At 42.9% G+C, this 20,488-nt stretch overlaps 1 protein-coding gene across 1 annotated transcript in view; it reads right to left on the bottom strand.

The window, feature by feature from the left end:
• The window catches only part of ZCCHC24 (zinc finger CCHC-type containing 24), a 285,478-nt gene that overhangs the window by 185,246 nt on the left and 79,744 nt on the right, over positions 1–20,488 (bottom strand). Inside the window, exon 2 of the mRNA XM_019502098.1 lies at positions 10,612–10,812. Within this exon, the coding sequence (XP_019357643.1) occupies positions 10,612–10,812 (201 nt within the window). The remainder of the gene's footprint in view (positions 1–10,611; positions 10,813–20,488) is intronic.

The following is a 20,488-nucleotide window of genomic DNA, read 5'->3' as shown; positions in this document are numbered from 1 at the left end:
TTACAGTATTTGCCTGAAAAGTAAGCTTGAATGTGTGACAAGCTAGCTAGCAGTGACCTAGCCCAGGGGTTTTAAAAGGGTAAAAGATGATTGGAGGACTTGGGATTCCCTTTCCTCCCCAATCAGGGCCCAGGGACTCACCCCTTCCCCACCCCCGTGTTCCCTGATTGGCCCCTTGGGTCACCTGGAGGGGGATAAAAGGGGCAGCGCGGCTGACGCAAGGGAGACTAGTGAGGGACCACAAGGAAGGAGCTTTAAAGACCTGGGCCAGTGGGCTGGGAGCAGCTACCCCAGAAGCACCTGAAGAAGTGGGACCTGCAGGCAGTAGCTGGACCCACAACAGTGTGGTATGCAGCCGGCAGGAGAGGCTCCCCAGCTCCAGCAAGGATCTGAGCAGTGACCTGAGAGGTTCCCAGGTCTGCTTCCAGTTTCTCCAATAAGAGGCCAGGCAGCTTGATGTGAGGCAGGGGCTCCAGAAAGGTCAAGACCTGTAGACTGCCATAATACCAGCACTGGTGGCTGTGTGGTAGAGCTCCTGCTTACCACATGGGAGACTCAAGTTCATGCCCTAGTTGGGGTGAGTGAAGTAACAGAGAAAAATCTTTGTAGTAGTGGAAAGGGGTCATTGTGTTCTCCCCTCCAGGTACCTTGTTATCTGACATTTTTGTGCCTTTTTATATTTTGCCAACCAGTATTGTTTGTTCTGTTGTTTGTGTTTTATATTTTGTTAACCGTGTCTTTTGTCAACTGGATGAATATGTCTATGATTGTAAGTGTCTAACCTTTGTTGAATCCTGCCCCCTCGGGGCATTGTAGTGTCCCCTATACCCCCTGGTTTACACTGGTTATGTTCCCAGTACTATTCTCTCATTAAAAGGTGTATGGTTAAGTCCCCATTGGTGGTCTGGCTCTGCTCTATAGGGGGAGAAAAGTCCCTACACCTCCCACAGAGCTTGTGCACCTTCTCTGATCCCTTCAATTGGAGAGGGGATGCCTCTTGGAGTACCACCCGGGTTACAAATGTAACCTTTTGTTTTGATCTCCCAAATGGAAAGTCACTGTTTTCTTGAAATAAATACTCTGAAGGATCATATCTATGGGTGTGTGCAGATGAAATGGGGCCCTAAATTGAAGCGGTGGGTTTTAAAAAAACACCGCTTCAATTTAAAGCTGATTTAAACCCCTGTGTCGTCCACACACCCTGCTGACTTACTCTCATCTCCCTGCTGGAGAGGCAGGTAAGCTGCCAGCTGGCACAGCAGTCCCTGGGTTGCTGGGTGGGGCTAGTTCTTTCCTCCACGGCAGCCCCCCTCAGGGGGCACCCACCCACAGGCACCCAGCTTGGGTAGTCCCAGGCGGCACTGTAGCTGCAGAGGGAAGCACCAGGCCCCTGCACAGCTCAGGCAGGCAGGCAGGGTCTGGGTGGGGTAGAGATCAGGCTCACTGCTTTTCTTGGGCAAAGCCTGCTTTCCTGGGCTGCTGTCAGGCTGCCTGCAGGGCTTCCTGCAGAACTGCACTAAGCCCAGTGCTTCGCTCTGCAGCTGTAGCGACAGCAAACTAAAACTCCTTGAGGGGGTTTTAGTTTGCTGTGCCCCAAGTCATTTAAGGTGCATTACACCGCTGAATTTCTGACAGTGGCTGGAATTAATGCGCAATACACTGCTGAGGCGTGCAAACACTTTAAAGCAGGCTAAATGCTTTTGCACAGCTTTAATGGTATCATGCACACAAGCCTCTCATTTCGTCTACACACAGGCTACGTTAACAAAATGAGATCCCATTATCCAATGACTGACTGTGTGCATGTGACACACACACACACACACACACACACACACACACACACACACACACAGAAAGAGGAAAAGTTTTGACCAACTTACAGATTTAGATTTTTTCATTCACAGATTTAGATTTTTTGCTGTAATAAGGCTTTGCTTCTCATGCATTTTTTTTAAACTTTGCAATAGCTTAAGTATTATACTTAATGGCACTATTATGAGGTAACCTATCAGGAAAGATCTGGTAGAAGTTTGACCTGGTATCTTAAGGAATAGACTATTAGCACTGAGATTTAATAATTTAGTTAATTATATGTGCAAGTTACCCAAAATACACCAGAATGTGCATACAATCACATGAAGTGGTCCATTTTTACTGGAAAAATGCCCCTGGAATATTTTAGTCTTGTTGGCAACTCTTTATATTTGACTTTTCCTACCTATATTCTAGCAGGGAGGGTATTTTAACATCATAAGAAAGCAGGCTTGTAAAGCACCTAATGAAGTCATCGAGTCCAGCCCCCTGTTCAAGTCATGATTATCTCTGACAAAACCATCCTAGACAGATGTTTGTCTAACCTGCTTTTGAAAATGTGCAGGATTGAGACTCTATAACCTCTGTAAATTGCCTGTTCTAATGCTTAACCTTCATAGTGAAAAAGTTTTTCCTAATGTCCAGTCTAAATTTCCTCTGCTGAAGTTTGGGGCAAATGCTCCTAGTCCAGCTCCCTCTGGCTACAGTACTATCATCATCCTCTATCAGCCTTCAAGTACTTGAAGACCGTTATCAAATTCCACCTTGATCTTCCCTTCTCCAGACTAAATAATCTGAGTTCTTTCAGCCCTTCCTCTTAAATCATGCTTCCCAGATTTTTCATAATTTTTGTCACTCTCTTCCCTGGAATCTTTCTAATCTGACCTGAATCTTTCTAGGTATGTGGGGGCCAAAACTGGACACAGCACTTCAGGTGAGGCCTCACCTTTGCTGAATATAGCAGAAGAATTACAAGTGAGTTGCAAGTGACACTGCCATTAATACAACCCAAGATACTGTTGGCTTCTCTTGCAACAGGAGCACACTAGGACCCCCCTGTCCTTCTCTACAGTACTACAGCCTAGCCAGTCATTCCCCAGTCTGTATTTGTGCATGCAGTTATTCAGTTTCATGTGCAGGACTTTGCATTTGTCCTTGTTGAATTTCACATTCCTGATTTAGGACTATTTCTCCAATTCATTCTGGATCCTAGCTCTACCCTCCAAAGTGTTTACAACTCCACCCAACTTGGTGTCATGAGCAAATTTGCTACCTGTTCAGCCATTCCTATCCTCCAAGTGATGAATGAAGATCAATAAAGATCAACAGATTTAGTTTATTTTGCCTTGATTACTGACATTGGATGTGTTTTATATTGATAATTCAGTAGCCCACAGTACTGCTCCACAGGATCTATCTATTCTCTTTCTGGAGAAGTTTTTCTTTCTTATGCCATCTCGGAAGCTGTTTAATGGAAGGGCATGAGCTAACTCAGCTTCCCATATTGATCTCTTTTTCAGTGCAACTAAAAGCAGAGGTAGGGTGACCCGTGAACTGCTTCTAAAACAGAATTCCAAAATTTTTGCCTATTGAATCTTTGGTCTAAAAAAGCTTTGTCTAAGTTTATACCACTTTCCAAAACAAAGGGTTCATACTCATATCAATGTCAGTGACTGAGACATGGTTTGAAGATATCATATCATGGAGAGTTAATTTTCTGATGGGCTTTTTGGAAACTATATCAAGAAGTATGTTAGGCAGGGAACCAGCATGAACAAAATTGACTAGAGGCGGTGAGGGGTTTCTCTGTGTCTGTTCACTCTTATCTACTTGCATTAGAAACCACTGTCATTTGTGAAAACAACTACAGGAGTGTCAAACATTTTATTCAAATTAAAAGGCCCTTGCTGCAGAAAAAAATATTAAGTTGACCTCTGTGAATGTGCTATGAAAGCACAGACTATTTGAACTAAGACATTATCAAATTAGGATCAGCTGCTTTCTGCTTGCATATAAAACTTTGTGTGACTGGCTGCTCCGCTGAATGGTTTGAAGGTACACCATGTGCAGGTTATTTAGAATTTCAAAATACAGACATCAGTGAGTGCTCTTTGAGGTTTCAGAATCTCAAATAGCTGACATTTCCTCGGGTAAAGTGGATATTAGAAAATCACAATCTACTGCCCTGAGTTACCATAACAAGACTTTTGCAGGTTTTCATAACAAAACTAGTAATGATCTGAAAACAGTTCTATGGAAATACATGCAGCTGGTCTCTTAAGCTTTCTGAGAAACCTGCAATGCTAGGCTAAACATAGCGTTATAAGAAAAAACAAACAAGCAAAGATTTACCACAATTTTTTCAAGCAGAGTTATTAAAGATGTCACATGTAAAATTCAATTGATGCCACCAAATGTGTATAATTTATACAACAGCATAATTTAGGTATAATGTGGAACAAAATGAATTTATAAGAGTGAAATTTAGTTTATAAAGAGGGAAGCTGAAAGCCCCAAATCCGTCTAATGCATTAGAAGGTATAAACAGAGTATAAGCCTATACATATATACAAGCATGTGTAAAAGTGTTTGCAAATTAATCTCTTTTTTTCTGGATAGAAGGGTTGATCAGTTCATACTGTATTTCAAAGATATAAGGCCAGATCTTCAACTCCTGAGAAATGGCTTAACTAGGTGAAGGTGAATGGATATATCCTAATTTATACCAGCCGAGAATCTAGCTATAATACATACAGCTAATATAATTTAGTTATAATCAGGGATCTGAGTTTTCCATTTCCCATGGGAAAACAGAGAAAAACATTGATTTCCCCTTTTACCTGAGAAAAACACGGATTTCTCATTTTAACATAGAAACATGCAGATTTTGTACTTTTGCAAAGAGCTCTCCATAGGCTGGCAGAGTTCCAGCCTTCAAGGGGCTGGCGGGAGATGGACAAGGGCAGTCAGGCAGGGAGCGCCATGTGCATGTACATGTAGTAGCAGGCTGGCTATTGCAGGCTTGGGCTCCCAGTCCTGCTTCCCTCCCCAGTGGGTGGGGTCCAGCATGGAGGGCACAGTGGGGCCAGGGAGAGAAGCTCCTTGCTGCTGCAAGCCCCATGTTGCCCTGGCGAGGTGTCCCCCGCATGTCTGGCAGCAGTAGGGACAGTGGCGTAGGGTTGTGTCCCTTGCTGCTACAGGATGGGCAAGGGTGTGCCACCAGGGTGATGTGGAGCTCTCACTGGCAAGAAGCCTGGCCCCACTCTGCCTGCCATGCTGGGTCCCATCTGCTGGACTGCAGAGGCCCCTGGGGAAGCGCGGGGAGCCCAAGCCTGCAGTGGGCAGCCCGCACCCGCCCCGTCCCTGTTCCATTCACAGATCTGGTAGGCATGGATCCCTTGGCCCCTCAGGAGTGTGTGCAGCAGCAGGGAGCCACCCACCCCACCTGAGCCCACAGCAGGCAACCTGTACCCACCTCCCCACAGACTCCGCTCTGGCTGTGTTGCCTGTGGGGGAGGGGGAGCCTGGCTCCACACTCCATTATGCTGCAGCAACCGCTGCCTCTAGCAGGCAGCAGCTGAAGCTTAGGCACTGCTGTGAGGGGCAGGGGACTGAAGACCTGGGTTCCTGGTCCTGTAGCCCTGGCAGCCAGGAGCCCCTCCGGCAGGGCTGGGGGCAGGGCAGGGACTAGGGGGTGAGAGACACCAGCAGGGCTGGGGGCCTGTGGGGAGGGAATGAGGGGCACCAGCAGAACTGGAAGACTGGCTTGGGAGTGAGGGACCTGGACCTGTGTTCTGTGAGCTAAGGGGGCAGGGAAAGCTCTGATTTTCCATGATAAAAAACCCAAAATCAAATACCGAAATTTAGAAGTACTTAGAATTTCTTATAGTGATTGTAGGCTTCCAAACTGCTTTAAAATTGTAAATATATCAATGAAACATTGTGTTGAATAGATACCTATATAGTGCTGTTTCATTTTAATTGTGGATTTTGGTGTTTTTATCAGAGGATTTGTGATTTTTTTTATCAGAGAAAACCAGGATCCCTGCTTATAATTATGTTAATATTTGCTTCTTACCATATATTTAATGTGATGTAAATCCAGGCTGATTTTTTTTTTATGTTCTAAATTATAATTTTATTGTACTTTTAAAAATGTGTGAGTGTGTATGGCTGTAAATATGAAATACATATTTATATACACATATGTGTACACATTTATATCATTGGTTCCCAACCTTGGAGTGTGACCCAAATCAGGGTTGCAGGGGTCCTCAGTAGGGTCGCGAAGGGCCTGCACACACACCCATGCACGGGGCCGGGGACCGGCGGGTGGGTGGGGCAGGGCCGCTGTGCACAAAGTAAGCAATGCCGGCACCCCCACCCATGCCTCTGGGCTGCCACTGCCACTGCACTCTGCTCCCAGCAGCCCCCAAGATGGCAGGTCAGGTGGTCCTGTTGGTGGCCAATTTAGGGTCACAGCAAAAAAAGGTTGGGAACCACTAGTCTATATAGATGTGCCTATGTATAAGTGTGTAAGTGTGTATACATACACAAATATGTTATACTCAAATATTCAAACTTTCCATAATAACAATAAGTCTTTAAAAGTAAACAAACCTGTTAGCAAACATAGAAGAGAACCAATTTTGTACAGAGGAGAGAACTAATTTTGGAAAATACTTTTTAATGTCTGAGAGAATATTAAAATACTTCTACAAAATAAAAATGAGGGCTTTTGCTTTATAAAGATATACAGGGTCACAATCAGTCTCATTTAACTGAAGTCAGTTTCATTGTACCGGGAAAAATGTGGCCTGTTGTCTTTCTGTAAAATAAGTATCACCAACTGTCTAGTTAAGTAGAATAAAATACTACACAAGTCATGATGTCTCAAACAATTCTTTGTTTAAACCTTTTGTTACTTTAGTATGATCTTATGTTGTTTTCTAACCTTCAGATAGTGAGGACTTGAAACAAATCCAATCAAGACCTTTTCAACAACAAATGTCCACATTTATGGTCTCTGATGCTAAGTGATGACAAAACTATATTGGCAAGGTTTTAGAGCAGAAGTTCTATGTAATAAGGGCTTTCAAAATCTTGGGGTACCATGCAATAGATATCCATATCCCTTGTCCAAATAATAATCCCCGGAGTCCTGACTATTTAAATAATTGCAGTGCTTAAGGTCAGGAACAGATATTACACTTTTACCAGTATAAGTGTTCAGAAACTAGTCTATACTCATCTTGAGAGAACTGAAGTTCAGCACACATAGATTGGTTTAAAAATTGTGGAACCCAGTTTAAGATTTCCCTCCTCCCCCAACGAATGTGTTTTCTGTTTGCTACCAATCTGAACTATGCCGATTACAGAAAACCGTATAACTTAGATCGATTCCTCTTCGGGCTTTTTGAATGTCTGTACCTAGCCAGAAAGGGAAGATGGAAATGATTTCACAGTAATTTTTGGGGACTTCAAAATCCTTATAAAAGCATTACAAAAGTAACTTTCAGTTCTGATGCAAACGGTTCAAAGTGTAATTCCAAATTTAAAAGATCTTGGGATGTTTGAGGTATTGGAAATCAGATTTTATCTGAAATTCATTTATTCCTCAGGGATGAGGGCCATCACTTATGGTATAACTTGAAATAATAATTTATATTTCCATCATAGTTCTATCAGCCTACATGGCAACTGGAAAAGCAAAGATGCCTTTAATGCATTTAAAACTGGGAGAAAAAAGGGAGGACAAAAAGTCTCAGAGTTGTTATGCAATTTTTGTTATGCAGGAAAATCTCCATAACAAGCTCCATGTCAATATCTGTTTCTTATTAGGTGATGACATAAAAGAAAAAAAAGAATTAAATTACATTGTGATTTACTGAATTGTAGATTGTCCAAACCAGCTTTTCTCTCTTCTCCATCCAAATTTAAATATAATTCAAATAAATATGAAGTTATTTTCTTTTTTTAAACCATTGTACCATATGCAAAATAGCTTTTATTTTCAACAGTGTTGGGAGCAATTAAACATTAACCTGCTAAACCTATTATTCTGTGCATGGGGGAATAAATCAATGCCAATTAGAAGGAGTGATGATAGTGAGGGTCTTTATAACATGGACCCTGATCTGCACATGGATCTGCTGTAACTGTATACTTGTGTAGAGTCCCACTGAAGTCGGGGGGTGCCACATGGTCACAATGGTCATCCTATGTGGATCTGATTCTGGATTCAGGCTATTTGTTTGTAGACCCCTGATTCACCGGAACACTTAAGTACATTTTAAGAAAGTTTAAGTGCATCTGAATTCAAGGAAGCACATAGCTACAAGCTTAGCTTCTGATAAGGTACTTGTGCTTAAGTACTTTATAAAGTTGGAGTCTGTGTTAGATAATGCAGCCCAAACTCACCTACTTTCATAACACCTTCCCCCTGCATATAATATAAAAGTACACACTGGGCGTGTTTATACACGCACATTTAATATGCATTAACCCAATTTAAGGCACATAAAGGGTGCACATCTATACACCCTTAATGCTCCTTAAAATGGCAATTTTAGGCTTAAAGCAGGTATCAAATGTATACGTGAATAGCTAACTTGCATTAGCGAACATGTAGACGCACTAATGTGCATTAACGCAGTGTGTGTCCATTGACTCGGAACTAACTTTAGTCCCACACACCCACATTAATGCACCTTGGTGCATGCATGTGCAGACGCACGCCTAAATCGCTTTACAGTGCATTAGACTAATGCGCATTAAGTTTAGATGCACATAAAAACATGTGTAGACGCCCACTGATACAAAGAAGTAGACATGCCTGCAAAGCACTGGGAAGACCTCATCAGAATGCTGTATACAGTTTTAGTTAGCTATTTTCAAAAAGATGAATTCAAACTGGAACAGGTGCATGGAAGCTCTGAGGATGATCAGGGAACAGAGAGCCTATCTTCTGAGAGGAGATTAAAGGAGATGGCTTATTTAGCCTTGCAAAGCAAAGGCTGAGAGAGGATATCATTGCACTCTATAAATATATCAAAGGGTAGATACTAGGGAGGGAAAACGTCTATTTAACGTAAAAAAGTTATTTTGGCACAAGAACAGATTACTGTAAATTTGGTCTTTTAGTTGGAAGTTAGAAGAAGGTTTGAATCATTGGAACACTGAGTTTCTGGAACAACTTTCCAATAGAAATAGCTGCAAAAAACCTACTTTCTTTTAAAATGGAATTTGATGAGTTTATGGAAGACATTATCTGATGGGGTTGCCTGCAGTAGAGGTGACTTGATTGAATGATCTGGAATGAATTTCTACTCAAGAAATTGCTGATACATTCAAATGAGACTTCCATGCAAGGCACTGCCCTGTATGTATTGACTGTTAAGAGACCTGCTTCATTTACTAGTCTGGTATTCTGTACATCTCAAATATTTCATACAGTGTTGCATTACAGTCCACTGCAATGTATATTTAGTATAGCAGTAATTAGTATGTTTCTATCCCTTTTTTAAACAATGTATGATATTACATTACCATAACCATAAGTTTTGCTAGCAGAAACTAAAGAATATATTAAATGTCAAAACACCAAAGCCTGAGTATTTCTATATTTGGTCTCATAGGATCACAAGAAACACAATACAATGTGAAGTATTTTGAAGTACATTTGAAGAATGCTGTGGGTTATTTTTTTGTCCCATGGCTTCTGTTAAAATAATTGGGCATATAGATCTAGATCTGTATAGAGATAACACCAGCTATATAGTTCACCTTTCTATAACTGCTATAAGAATACATTCAATGAAAAATTATGACATTATATTCCATTTCATGCTGACCTTGCTTATCTGGAAATCACTCCGGCTGCCCACATTTTTTGGCTTTTATATTCCTGACATCCCTAGCTGCCATGTACTATAGTCAGTTCTCCTGAGAGAACAAAGGTTATATGTTCGGAAGCCAGGAGGAGAAAACTATGGTGAAGAGGATATGTGCACATCTGTTTTTCTGGAACACTGTTAGCACTTTTTTTTTTTCCTCAGGACTTAAGTAGCATGCCTGTTGGAGCTGTGAGCCAACTCTACGTCTGCAGGAGCCAGGACTCCCTAGCTGTGCCAAGCTGAAACCTGAGACGACAGAGAAACCTGGCATATTGTGGTTTGGATTTTTAGAATTTAGAAAATCACAAACTGGTTTTAGTGTATGCTGTACTGGACCTCATTTTTAAAACAATACATAGTTAGTAGTTTTGTCCTTGCAAAAGCTCTTTGTGAAGCTTGGTACCATCAGCAGCTGTGGCTGAGTACAATTAACCAGGCCAGGTATATTTTGCACCAGCTCTACCTGGACCTCATGCTACTGCAACTGTGACTCAAGATTTTCACCTGATGCAGCAGTTCCTCCATTTTTCCACCACTCAGTACACAATGCTGCACGTTATATCACAGCCAAAATGACTAAAGACATGCTGCTTTAAAACATTTAGCATTATCTCCAAACTGGAAAATTATGTGGTAACCATATTTAAAGTTGCCAAAATCTGTACACTCATATGACTCAGGTGAGTAGTTTTTTTTAAATGGTGGTTGGGTGAGTAAAATGAGTTTTGCCATTAGTCTCACTATAAAGAAGAGATTAAAAGAATTTATGCCTGGCACTTTTTTTCAAGGTATTGCTACAAAGTTGCTCCAAAAAAACCCCAAGAATTAGAATTAGGTTCCAGTCACTGTCCTGATAGAACAGTGATTCAATGAAGAATTTCCAGACTTTTACATCCCTTACCTGGGGGCAGTCTTTGATGTAGTGTCCCTTGTTGAAGCAGAGGTGACACAGGTAGTTAGGAGGTGGCCTCTTACTGGGTTTTCTGGCTTCAGAGGAGAGGGATAGGTCAGAGAAATGCTCAGTGAGAGAGCTTAGCCCATCCACTATGTTATTAAGGGAGCCATAGGGTGATGCACTCTTGTATAAACTGCTACTCAGCGCCTGCAATGACACCAAAAAGAAAAACAGTATTGTATTAAAGGTTTTTGAGAGTGATTACAGCAGCAGCTAAAAATAGAGAACGAACTTAAGAGAGTTTTTCATTAAGAACACAGCTGCATACTTTGTGAAAGCAATATATGAACCATTAATGCAGAGGCTTCTCAGTTGTAATTTTAAAGATAGCATAATGGATCTGGTCATCCATTGCTGGGGAAACTACTGAGTTCACTGCAGTTCTTTTAGCCCAGCGTGAGCTAATTGATTCTATTTGGCACACAGATAGTTTTGGGGAGATCTGTAGCACATTCATTACCATGTTAATAATTGTTATTGTGATTAAGTGTGGAAACAACATGAAGGATGGAGAACCACTGCTGTACATGGCAGTTCTGGCTGCTATACGTGCACCTGTCCACTAGAGAACAGCAGGTCACAATGCTTCACCACGATCCTTGTCTGCAGGAGGGGAGCAGCACTCCAGTTGTGGTCTGCAGCCGCCGTGTGCAGCAACTGTGGATCCACCACTCTCAGGAAGCCCACAGCAGCCACGCTGTTCTCCAAGCAGTGATGGACACAGCATGCCTAGTGCGGCCCAGCATCACCTGGCCTTGTTCCATAACGGGGAGCGTGGCACAGCCCACACCAGGCAAATGGCAGCATGGCTGGAGTGGTGGGATGCGCGGGCCATGAACAGGACCTGGCACCAGGCACTGCCATAGCACAGGAGTCAGGGGTTGTGTGAAAACAGTCTGTGGTGATTTGGGAACTGCTTTGTGGAAATGTTTATGAAAATATGATATTTGGAAAATTGTGTGGTAATATGCGAACTTTTTCTGGAAATGTTTGGAAAGGTGAGTTTTTTGTACAGAAAACTGGAAATGTGTAGTAATTTGGGAACTTTTTTCTGAAATTATGTGTGGGAATATTGTAATGTGCAGAAAACTGGTTGGGGCATTTATAGTATAAAGTTTATAAACTTTATACTATAAATGCCATAACAATTTTTAAGTATAGCTGTTGTTAAACACCATTCATTTTATGTGTGCACTCTCAACAGCTGACCAAAACTTATTAAGTGGCCCTCCAGCCAACACCCCTGGCTTAGCTCAACCATGCAACAAAGCAATGATTGCTTTCCTATGTTCCACAGTTTTAGTGTGCCCAGACTGTGCAAGGAAAACACTGGCAGGATGACCCACAGAAGGGAACATTTTGATGTCCAAAACTATTTCAAAGAACAATATGGAAACCAAGGAAAAAAAGAAAAGGAAGGAAGATGTAATATAGTTGATAGTTTACAATCGGGTTAATAGGACAGTAAATACAGAGTCCTGAATTCAAAATAATAAAAGGCAGTCAGATCTTCATCTGTCTTGCATTTTCTGGGGAAACCAGCTCTGATTTAACCATTTCCTGATAATTGGCAACTGCCCACTTATTGTCTTCTCTTCCATGGAGACACTTTCCTCCTGCAGATCAAAACCAAGAAAATCCTGATTTGCCATTCTGAAGCTTCAGAAGGGCAGGAAACTTATAACCACCTATAGAGAAGTTAATATTCCTAATAGTGATAACAATCATCCATTCTCCTTAACTGCCTTGGGTACAACAGAACAGTAAATGGCTGGTAGGAACTTTAAAAATGTTCAAGTCTCTCCCCCGCTTCCAAGGTTTTGTAACATGGCAATATATTGTTGTGAGGACAGGACCAGTGCATGGATGTTGGTTCCCATCTAGGAAAGGGAAGAATACATTCTTCAGGATTCTGTAGGGAAATTTGCATGGGTCTGATTCTTCTCTCGCACTAGTTTTACACTAGTATAACTTCACTATCTTCAATGGAATTACACAGATGGAAGACCCAGAATCAGACCCCTCCTATGCCTTTATTTTTTTCACTGCTGTTAGCCAGACAATTGTAATGAGGGCCAGATATATATCACTTAAAACTGTGTATACATTTCTTAAAATGTATATGTAGAAGCTGAGATACACAGTGAATCTGTGAAATTAATGTGCAATAACAGTTACGTGACTCTCAGAGAAACTTCAGGATTTCTGCACAAACAGCTGAGCTGATGTGATGGTCAGATTATAGAGTCATGTGGAGATATCTGCATTGAAGAGCCCTAAACATTGGTTGTCTACATGATTTTCAACTATTATAACCTGGCATTAGTGAACAATTATAAAAGGGGCACCAGGAGTGGTTTGTGGGATTGGGGGTTTGAGGGGAGGAGGACTGGTTGGTTCATGCAGGGGAGGGAGTTGTCCACCTGCTGGTGGGGCAAGGGCCTGGGGTGCTAAAAATAGTCCAGTACCAGAAGGATGGATAGGAAGAGCACAGCCCTGGAGCTAAGGGCAGCATCTGGCCTTTCACAGCCCTGGGGCTGCACTGTGAACCACACAGACGCTCAGGACAGTTTGATCAGTCTAGAAGTGGCCAACCTGATCTAAGTCAGACTACCTCAGATGTAGGTTTAACTTAGATTGGATCAACCATTTTTAGTAACTTCTGGGTGCATCTATACGTGCCCCCAGCTGTACCGTTGGTACTGCACAGTCATTTAGTACTTGCTTTAGCAAGTACTAAATGACTATGCATTACTCGCTAGGACTATGCAGTCACGGTGGCGCATGCATCATTTTCAACCATACTGTGCAGTAGCAATGAGCTACTGAGCAGTAGCTCATTGCTACTGTGTGGTAGTGGCAATGTCATTAGTGCCTGCTGACACTACAGCGATGTAGCCTCTCATGTAGATGCATCCTCTGTACAGTTCACACTTAGATCAACCTAACTAGGAAACTGTTGGCGCAGACAGAGATGACAATTTTCACCTGATCTGGCCACAGAAAGTGATCTATAGCCATGACCAAACACAAATGCACAGCTGCAGACTGCTTAAAAATAGCCAATTAGGGGAAAATCCAAAGCCTCATTGTATGAGGGTTCAGATGAACACATTTTAAAACATAGTGTCTTCTGTAACTTGTGCCTGTACTGCTTCCCAACCTGTAGCTGTTTTAGAATAGGAGGGGGGAAAGGGAGCAAAGGGAGTTCAGTCTGGGGTTTTTTCTGCCTGTGCTGGAGGATAGAGTGGGTGTATTGGAGCCCCAAGAGGTGGGGAGCTCCAATTCACCCACCCCAACCTCCAGTGCCAGCTGGGGAACCCGTAGAACAGGGGTGGGCAAAATGTGGCCCAGGGGCCAGATGCAGCCCGCCAGGCCATTCCATCCAGCCCTAGGGACCCCTAAAAAATTGAGAAAATTAATATTTATCTGCCCCTGGCTGCCTGTCATGTGGCCCTTGATGGCTTGCCAAAACTCAGTAAGTGGCCCTCCACCCAAAGTAATTGCCCGCCTCTGCCCTAGAACGAGTTCGTCTACTCCGTTTCCCCCCTCCCATTATGAAAACAGGAACAGGCTGGGAGGGAGGAGAGGCTGTTGCTAGGAGAAACCAGATGCAGCCTCCCAACCATCAGCTAGATTCTTCTTCTCCCTGGAACCAACAGTCAACTTCTGTTTGGTCCAGGAGATTGTTGTAGCTCAGAACACCTCCTGCAAAGCATTCTGAGTTGCAGCAGGGAGCTGCACGTCTATCTGTGCCCTAAGTGTAAGGTCCACACCTGAGTGAACTAAGTTAGATCAGTTGGCCATTTTTAACATGATCTAACTTCCCTCTAACCTCCTGAATGTCTGTATGCATCCATGGTGTGCAGTGCAGTCCCCCTACCCACACCAGGGGGGAGGTGGACCATACAGTTCAATTACACAGCTGCAACTGCTGAAAGTCAGTATGTTCTAGCTCAGGGGTTCCTAAACTGTGGTGCGCGTATCCTTGCGGATACACAAGACATCTCTAGGGGGTACACAGGAGAAATTGTGTAATGGCGAATTTGATTTTCATTATAATAATAATTGGCATTTAAGGGGTTAAATAATAAAATGTATGCTGGTAGGGGTAAGCAGACAGCTGGTAAATCTGAAAGGGTGTAATAAGAAAAAATTTGGAGACCTCTGTTCTAGCAGCTAGAACACAGGATTAGGAGTCAGGAACCCTGGGTTCTATTTCAGACTTTACCATTGGACTTCTGTGGAATCCTGAGCTTGCAGTTACAACTATCAAGGCTCCCTGGGCATTTTTCACATGCTGTGGGATGTGGTGCTGGGCACTTCAGTTAGCAAGCCGTGTTAATTGAAAGTGCTTATGTGTCCCTGCACTGAAAAAATGGTGGTGGGGTGCTTTGAACTAAAGCTCATTACACACATTTTATTTCAAACCCCCCTCACTGCCATTTCTGGAACACAGGGATGCATGGCAACACTGATACATGTGCTGTAGAAGGCTGCCAGAGCACATTAATTTCTGTGCTCCAGCAAATTTGATTAATCAAATTTGAGTTTGCTCTGACACGCTGGATTTCCAGCACATTGAAGCAGATCTACAGGATCTGCACATCTACAGGAGCCCCTTTTGACTATCCTGGGGAAAGGCTGGTTGTATTTTGTGTTTACACAGTGCATAGCTCAGTGAAGCTGCAATGAGTTTTGGGGCCTCCAGCTACGCTTCCAACCTGAATATCCCATAATTGCATCCTACAGGAGTCCTTCTTTTAGTGTTAGATTGGCGCATGGCTTAAAGCAGGCTCTTTGTCTTTGAAGTTAAGTCTGAGCATTTTGAAAATAAAAATTATCTCAGTAAGCAATTACAAGATACTAACAGTTTTGGTGATCAAGTGACTAAGGACACCTGAGACAATCACTGTATTTTCTTGGATTTATAGGATTCCATTGGCATGAAGATTTCTTAACAGCAGTTTGTTAAGAGAAAAATTCTGAAGATGCCACAGTATTGTTAATTAAAAGACTTAAGAAAGCTCTTCTACCCTTAGGAGACACTTTCCCTCACCAACACTTAAATAATCCAAAACATCACTTTTTAATAGTTTGTTTTAACAGAGGATTGTCAAAGTACTTCACATACATTGAAAAATAAAACCCCACAACACTATTGCAAAATATTTACTTTTCTTATTTTATAGAAAGCTGGATGTACATATGGAGTGTGAAATCTGGAGAGAAGCTATGGTAGGAGACTGAAGATAACTCTAGGGCTGAGTAATATACCATTCTATCACAACCTAAGAACAGGCCTCAAGGCTACTATTTCTGCCCAGATCAGATTATTTTAGTCAAATCAGCTGCTTGCAGATGTCAAAAAAGGTACTTTACTTTAAACCCAGCACACTCCTGCACCAAGCCCAGCACATGACCAAAGGGGGCAGCACATTAGTTGAAGCCGGCTTGCCCAATGTCTGTATAAATCAGGTGTATTGGTGGTGTTTTTTGAATGTTTTTTATCTAATTGCTGATTGATTCAGCTTTAGATAAAAGTGCCAAAAAGCCCCGCTGAAGTGCCCAATCTATAGAGATGCTGCAGAGCTGGGCTGAAGTAACACCCTGCTTCTTCCAGGAAAGCATGGATTTTTTAATGTCTGTAAGTAGCCAGACTTTGTAGTGATCAAGATGCGATATAAGAGCTTTCAGGAGAGTTTTAGCTAAGGGAATGTAAAGGAAAGTTTCTATTTTAGAAACATTATACAAAAAACACCTGCCACACTTAAAGAGAGGCTGGACATAAGGGCTAAGTACAGACAGTCAAAAAGCCTGAGGCTGAATCAATTCAATCTTCACAGGTTAGTTTAGGCTGTGTAGATTGAACCGATAAGCAAGTGAACAGACATTCACTTTTGATTCCAGAAATCCAGCCACTTGCTTGCAGTGGCCCAGGCCAGAAGCTGGGGGGTGCTAAAGCATGTCTTCCTGTTCAGCTGGAACAGCTTGGGCCAAGGCTAACCTGACCACCCTTGCAGGGGAGGCACAAAGCATCCTGGGAGGCTGGGGGAACTGTGCATTAACCTGAATCTAAAGTGGATCTGGGACAAAAGTTCAACAAACCAATTTAACCTACATCAGTTAAGTCTGATACTACATTCATCCAAGTTTATCTTAAACTGGTTTCAGTCCTTTTGAAAGTGGTTTATATTCACTGAACTTCTGAAGTGGTACAGATCTGAACTAATTTTGGATCACTTATACCAGTTTATGTGTAACTTCTGTCCCTAGCCACGAGGGAAAGGTTCAAGTCAAAGATGACATCCAAGATACAGGCCTGAAATGAAGGCATGAGAGTTATCTTTGTATTGTCAGCAGACAAAAAGAAAGGAGATAGAGGGAGATAGAAGAAGGTGGGATAAAAGATTAAGAGCCGTAGTCATATTGGATTTGAACAAAAACAAGGAGGTGTTAGAAAGACATTTCCACAAATCAGTTCCACTCAGAAAAAGTGTAACTTGTCCAGGGTCACACACTAGTTATGTCCACGATGGTACAATGCGGTGTCATGTAGAGATGCACAAGCTAGCTCTGAACAAGCTACTAGATACTGCAAGTACTAGCATGAAGTAGGGCAGGCAACTAGGCAACTAGCTCTTGCGTGGCACTGCCTTGTAATATAAACATACATAAAGTATCAGAGACAAAACCAGTCCACTGCTCTTATAATGACCATGACACTTATACTTCACTTGAGCTGTGACAGATGTAGAACCCATCAGATGGCAGAGAGAGAGTTAACACACTTTTCAGCAGCAGTGGAAGCACCACAGATGTGTGTCCTGATTACAAAGATTGCCAGGGTTACAGGACTGGGCCAACTGTGGTAAATTAAGTTTTTCCTTACCATGTTATATCAGAGATGTGAAATTGCTTGTGGTAAGAATTATACTTATTCCTAGTGTGAGAGAACTGGAGGGAAAATGAGAAATACTAACTGGCAAAGGCTTATATATCTTTCCCCTCCATTCCATTAATTTTCCAAAATTGAATGGGAAGTTAAGAAAATTTTAGCTTAAAGCTTTGATTGTAAAAAAGGTTCTGTTTGACTGTGTGGTAGCACTGGCCATTAGGATTTTAGGTATTACGGTAAGTTGGTTTCTGTCTGTAAGGCTGGCTCTACTAATCACAGAATTCTTAAGAACTTAATGAAGTGCTTCTTACCTGAACATAAAAGGCAGGCCTCCTGAATATAAAAGGTAGGCCTAACCCTCAGAATGTTGAGACCTTGTGAAGGATGATTGTTGCTCAAGCCCATCTAAAAAAAATTAGGTAAACCTTGCCAGGGTACATAACCCACTTAAGAGTTTAAGGGTACCTATACATGTGCTCTGGGGTGGGGGATGATGGCATTTTAATTAAAGCAGCTCTTGGGAGCTGTTTTTAATTAAAACGCCACAGCTTCTCATGTATTTAGCATCCCACATTTCAAAATGGCTGCAAGCGCGCTTTAACTAAAACTCGTACATGAGATTCTGCAGCACTCTGGAGCATTCTAATCAGAACATGTCGGAGTACATGTATGGGCACACTAAATGCCCAAGTCATTTATGCACTCTCAGAAAGTGTACATGGTTCCCCTTGGATACTATTTTGCTCTGCTTTTCTGCTTTTGTTTGTTTGTTTTATTTTTATACTTTCCATTTCAAGAGGAAATTAAAAGGAAATCTAAAAACAAAATTTTCTCCTCCAATTTTATATTGTGATTGGGTGGTGTGGCAGGGCACTGTTAGTGCCTGCTACTTTAAGGGCTAGGCTAGGGAGGTCGCAGGTGCCTGATGAGGGTGGCCATTTAATGCTCTGCTCTCTGTGCTAAGAGGAACAGTTTGAGACCAGCCAGCAGGGGAACAACATCTCCCTGCCGAGCCCCTTGGGACAAGAACTTGGAAGTATATGGTCTGGGGCTATGGGCATGGAGGGGGCCCCAGGTCCTGGGCATGACCTAAAACTGCACCATGCCAGGATAGAGAGGCCTGGTGGGACTGCCAATGGCTCAGCAGCCCCAGGAAATGCCAGGACCATGAACCTCCCTGGTGAAAGCTGAGTAGGAGGCACCTGATAACCTCCAGCCACCGCATAGTACCAGCTGGGGAAAGACCAGCCCTGTGAGATCTTTGAGAGGCCTGAAGCTCACTTGATCCAGTGGAGTTGTGAGGGTGAGAAGGCATGTGGTTCAGATCTGACTGGATGAACCCTCAAATTGGTCCATACTGGGGCCAGGACCCAAGGGGGGTCAAAAGGGCCAGGAGCCCAAAGCAAGAGGCTTGGGATTCTGACTGGCCTGAAGGTGGGGTCAGGGCCTAAAGGGAAGCCAAAAGTCCTAGAGAGGGGTTCACAGCCACAGAGGTAAAAGGGTTACAGGAGAGTTTAGCTGCCTAGGATGCTATCTGTGAGGCATGGGCCCCAGTATTGGGGAAGCTTTGGAGCTGGGGATATCACCCCTGGTCATCAGGGTCTTAAATGAGCAGCCTCCCACCTGAGTAACATCGTAATCATTTTTCCATCAAGGTATGGCAGGTAAGAGAGGCAGGTGGTTAGCCCAGAAATAGGTGGGCAGACCAACATCTAACCAGCCCTGGGAAGGCCCCCGGTTACAGGTGGCAATAAAAAACTGAGGCAGCAAAGGAAAAAGGATGACTTACTAAGTATTTTAAATACAGTAAAATCCCTGTTATCTGGCATTTGAGTAACTGGAACATTCTATTAACCAGAAATTCCAGCTGGCCAGCCAGATACGGGCAGGGAGGAGGGAGAAGCTCGCAGGAGACAGCCACTGCCGCCACCCACCACCCTATGTTGCAGCCGCTCTGCATGCAGCCACCACCAGCCCCCCTCCCTCCCCACCTGCTTCATGTGGGGCCAAAAGCCACCAGCCTCAGGTAACCGGCATTTTTAGATACCCGGCACCCCCCATTCCCCCCTTGTGCCAGATAACAGGGGTTTTACAGTAGAAGGAGGTCCTTTCACTGGGGTGTCACAGTTCCCCTACTAAAACTTCTATTGTAGCTGTAGAGGCAGGTAGGGGGAAAAAAATGTAGTTGTTGCTGTATCTGCTATTTCAGTATCTGGGATCCAGCTCCACCAAATTGCAGAGAGCTATGATTATCTCCCTACATTTGACAGGACTAATATACTAGTTTACATTTTTCTGCTTCCTAGCTTTTGCTTTTTCCTTATTCCTAGCTATCAGGATATCCATGCTAGGACTGTTGAAAGGAAACTTGCTAGGAAAGTTTACATTTCATCTTACTGAGCAGAAGTAGAGGACACTAAGACAAACAGTGAAGTTGGGTCTCTACTGTACGTTTCTGGTAGAGGATAGCAAGCATGTGGACAAGTAGGAATACTTCCCTTGTCTGGCAAATAATTGAGGTGGAGGATGTAACAGAAGAGTAGCAATTTATATGGTAGGTAACCATAATGGTAGGTAACTGGCTGTTTTTATTCTTTTTAAGATTTTAAAAACTTTTTAAATGAAGCATCTGATGAAGTAAGCCCTTTGCTTATGCCTTATGCTATACATCTCTCATGTAGTCTTTTAGGATGCTTGTACACATGATGGTTTAGATGAGTTTTGCATCATTGCAAACTAAACTACATTCAGATGTAGTTTAGTTTGCAACATGTTGCAGCTGTCAGCTCGCCCCCTGCCTACAGGAGAGGTAGGAAGGCTCTGCAGAAGAAAAGGATCGGGCCCCTTGCTGCTCTGTTTTCAGCAGGCGCCTGCTGAAAGCAGAAGCAGCAAGGGGCCCAATGCTTTTTTTTTTTTTTTTTTTTT

The sequence above is a fragment of the Gavialis gangeticus genome, unplaced genomic scaffold (assembly GCF_001723915.1).
Source record: "Gavialis gangeticus isolate Ggan-Ray unplaced genomic scaffold, GavGan_comp1, whole genome shotgun sequence".
Lineage (NCBI taxonomy): Eukaryota > Metazoa > Chordata > Crocodylia > Gavialidae > Gavialis > Gavialis gangeticus.
The sequence above is the reverse complement of the archived record's forward strand: the minus strand, read 5'-3'. Positions and strand labels throughout refer to the sequence as shown.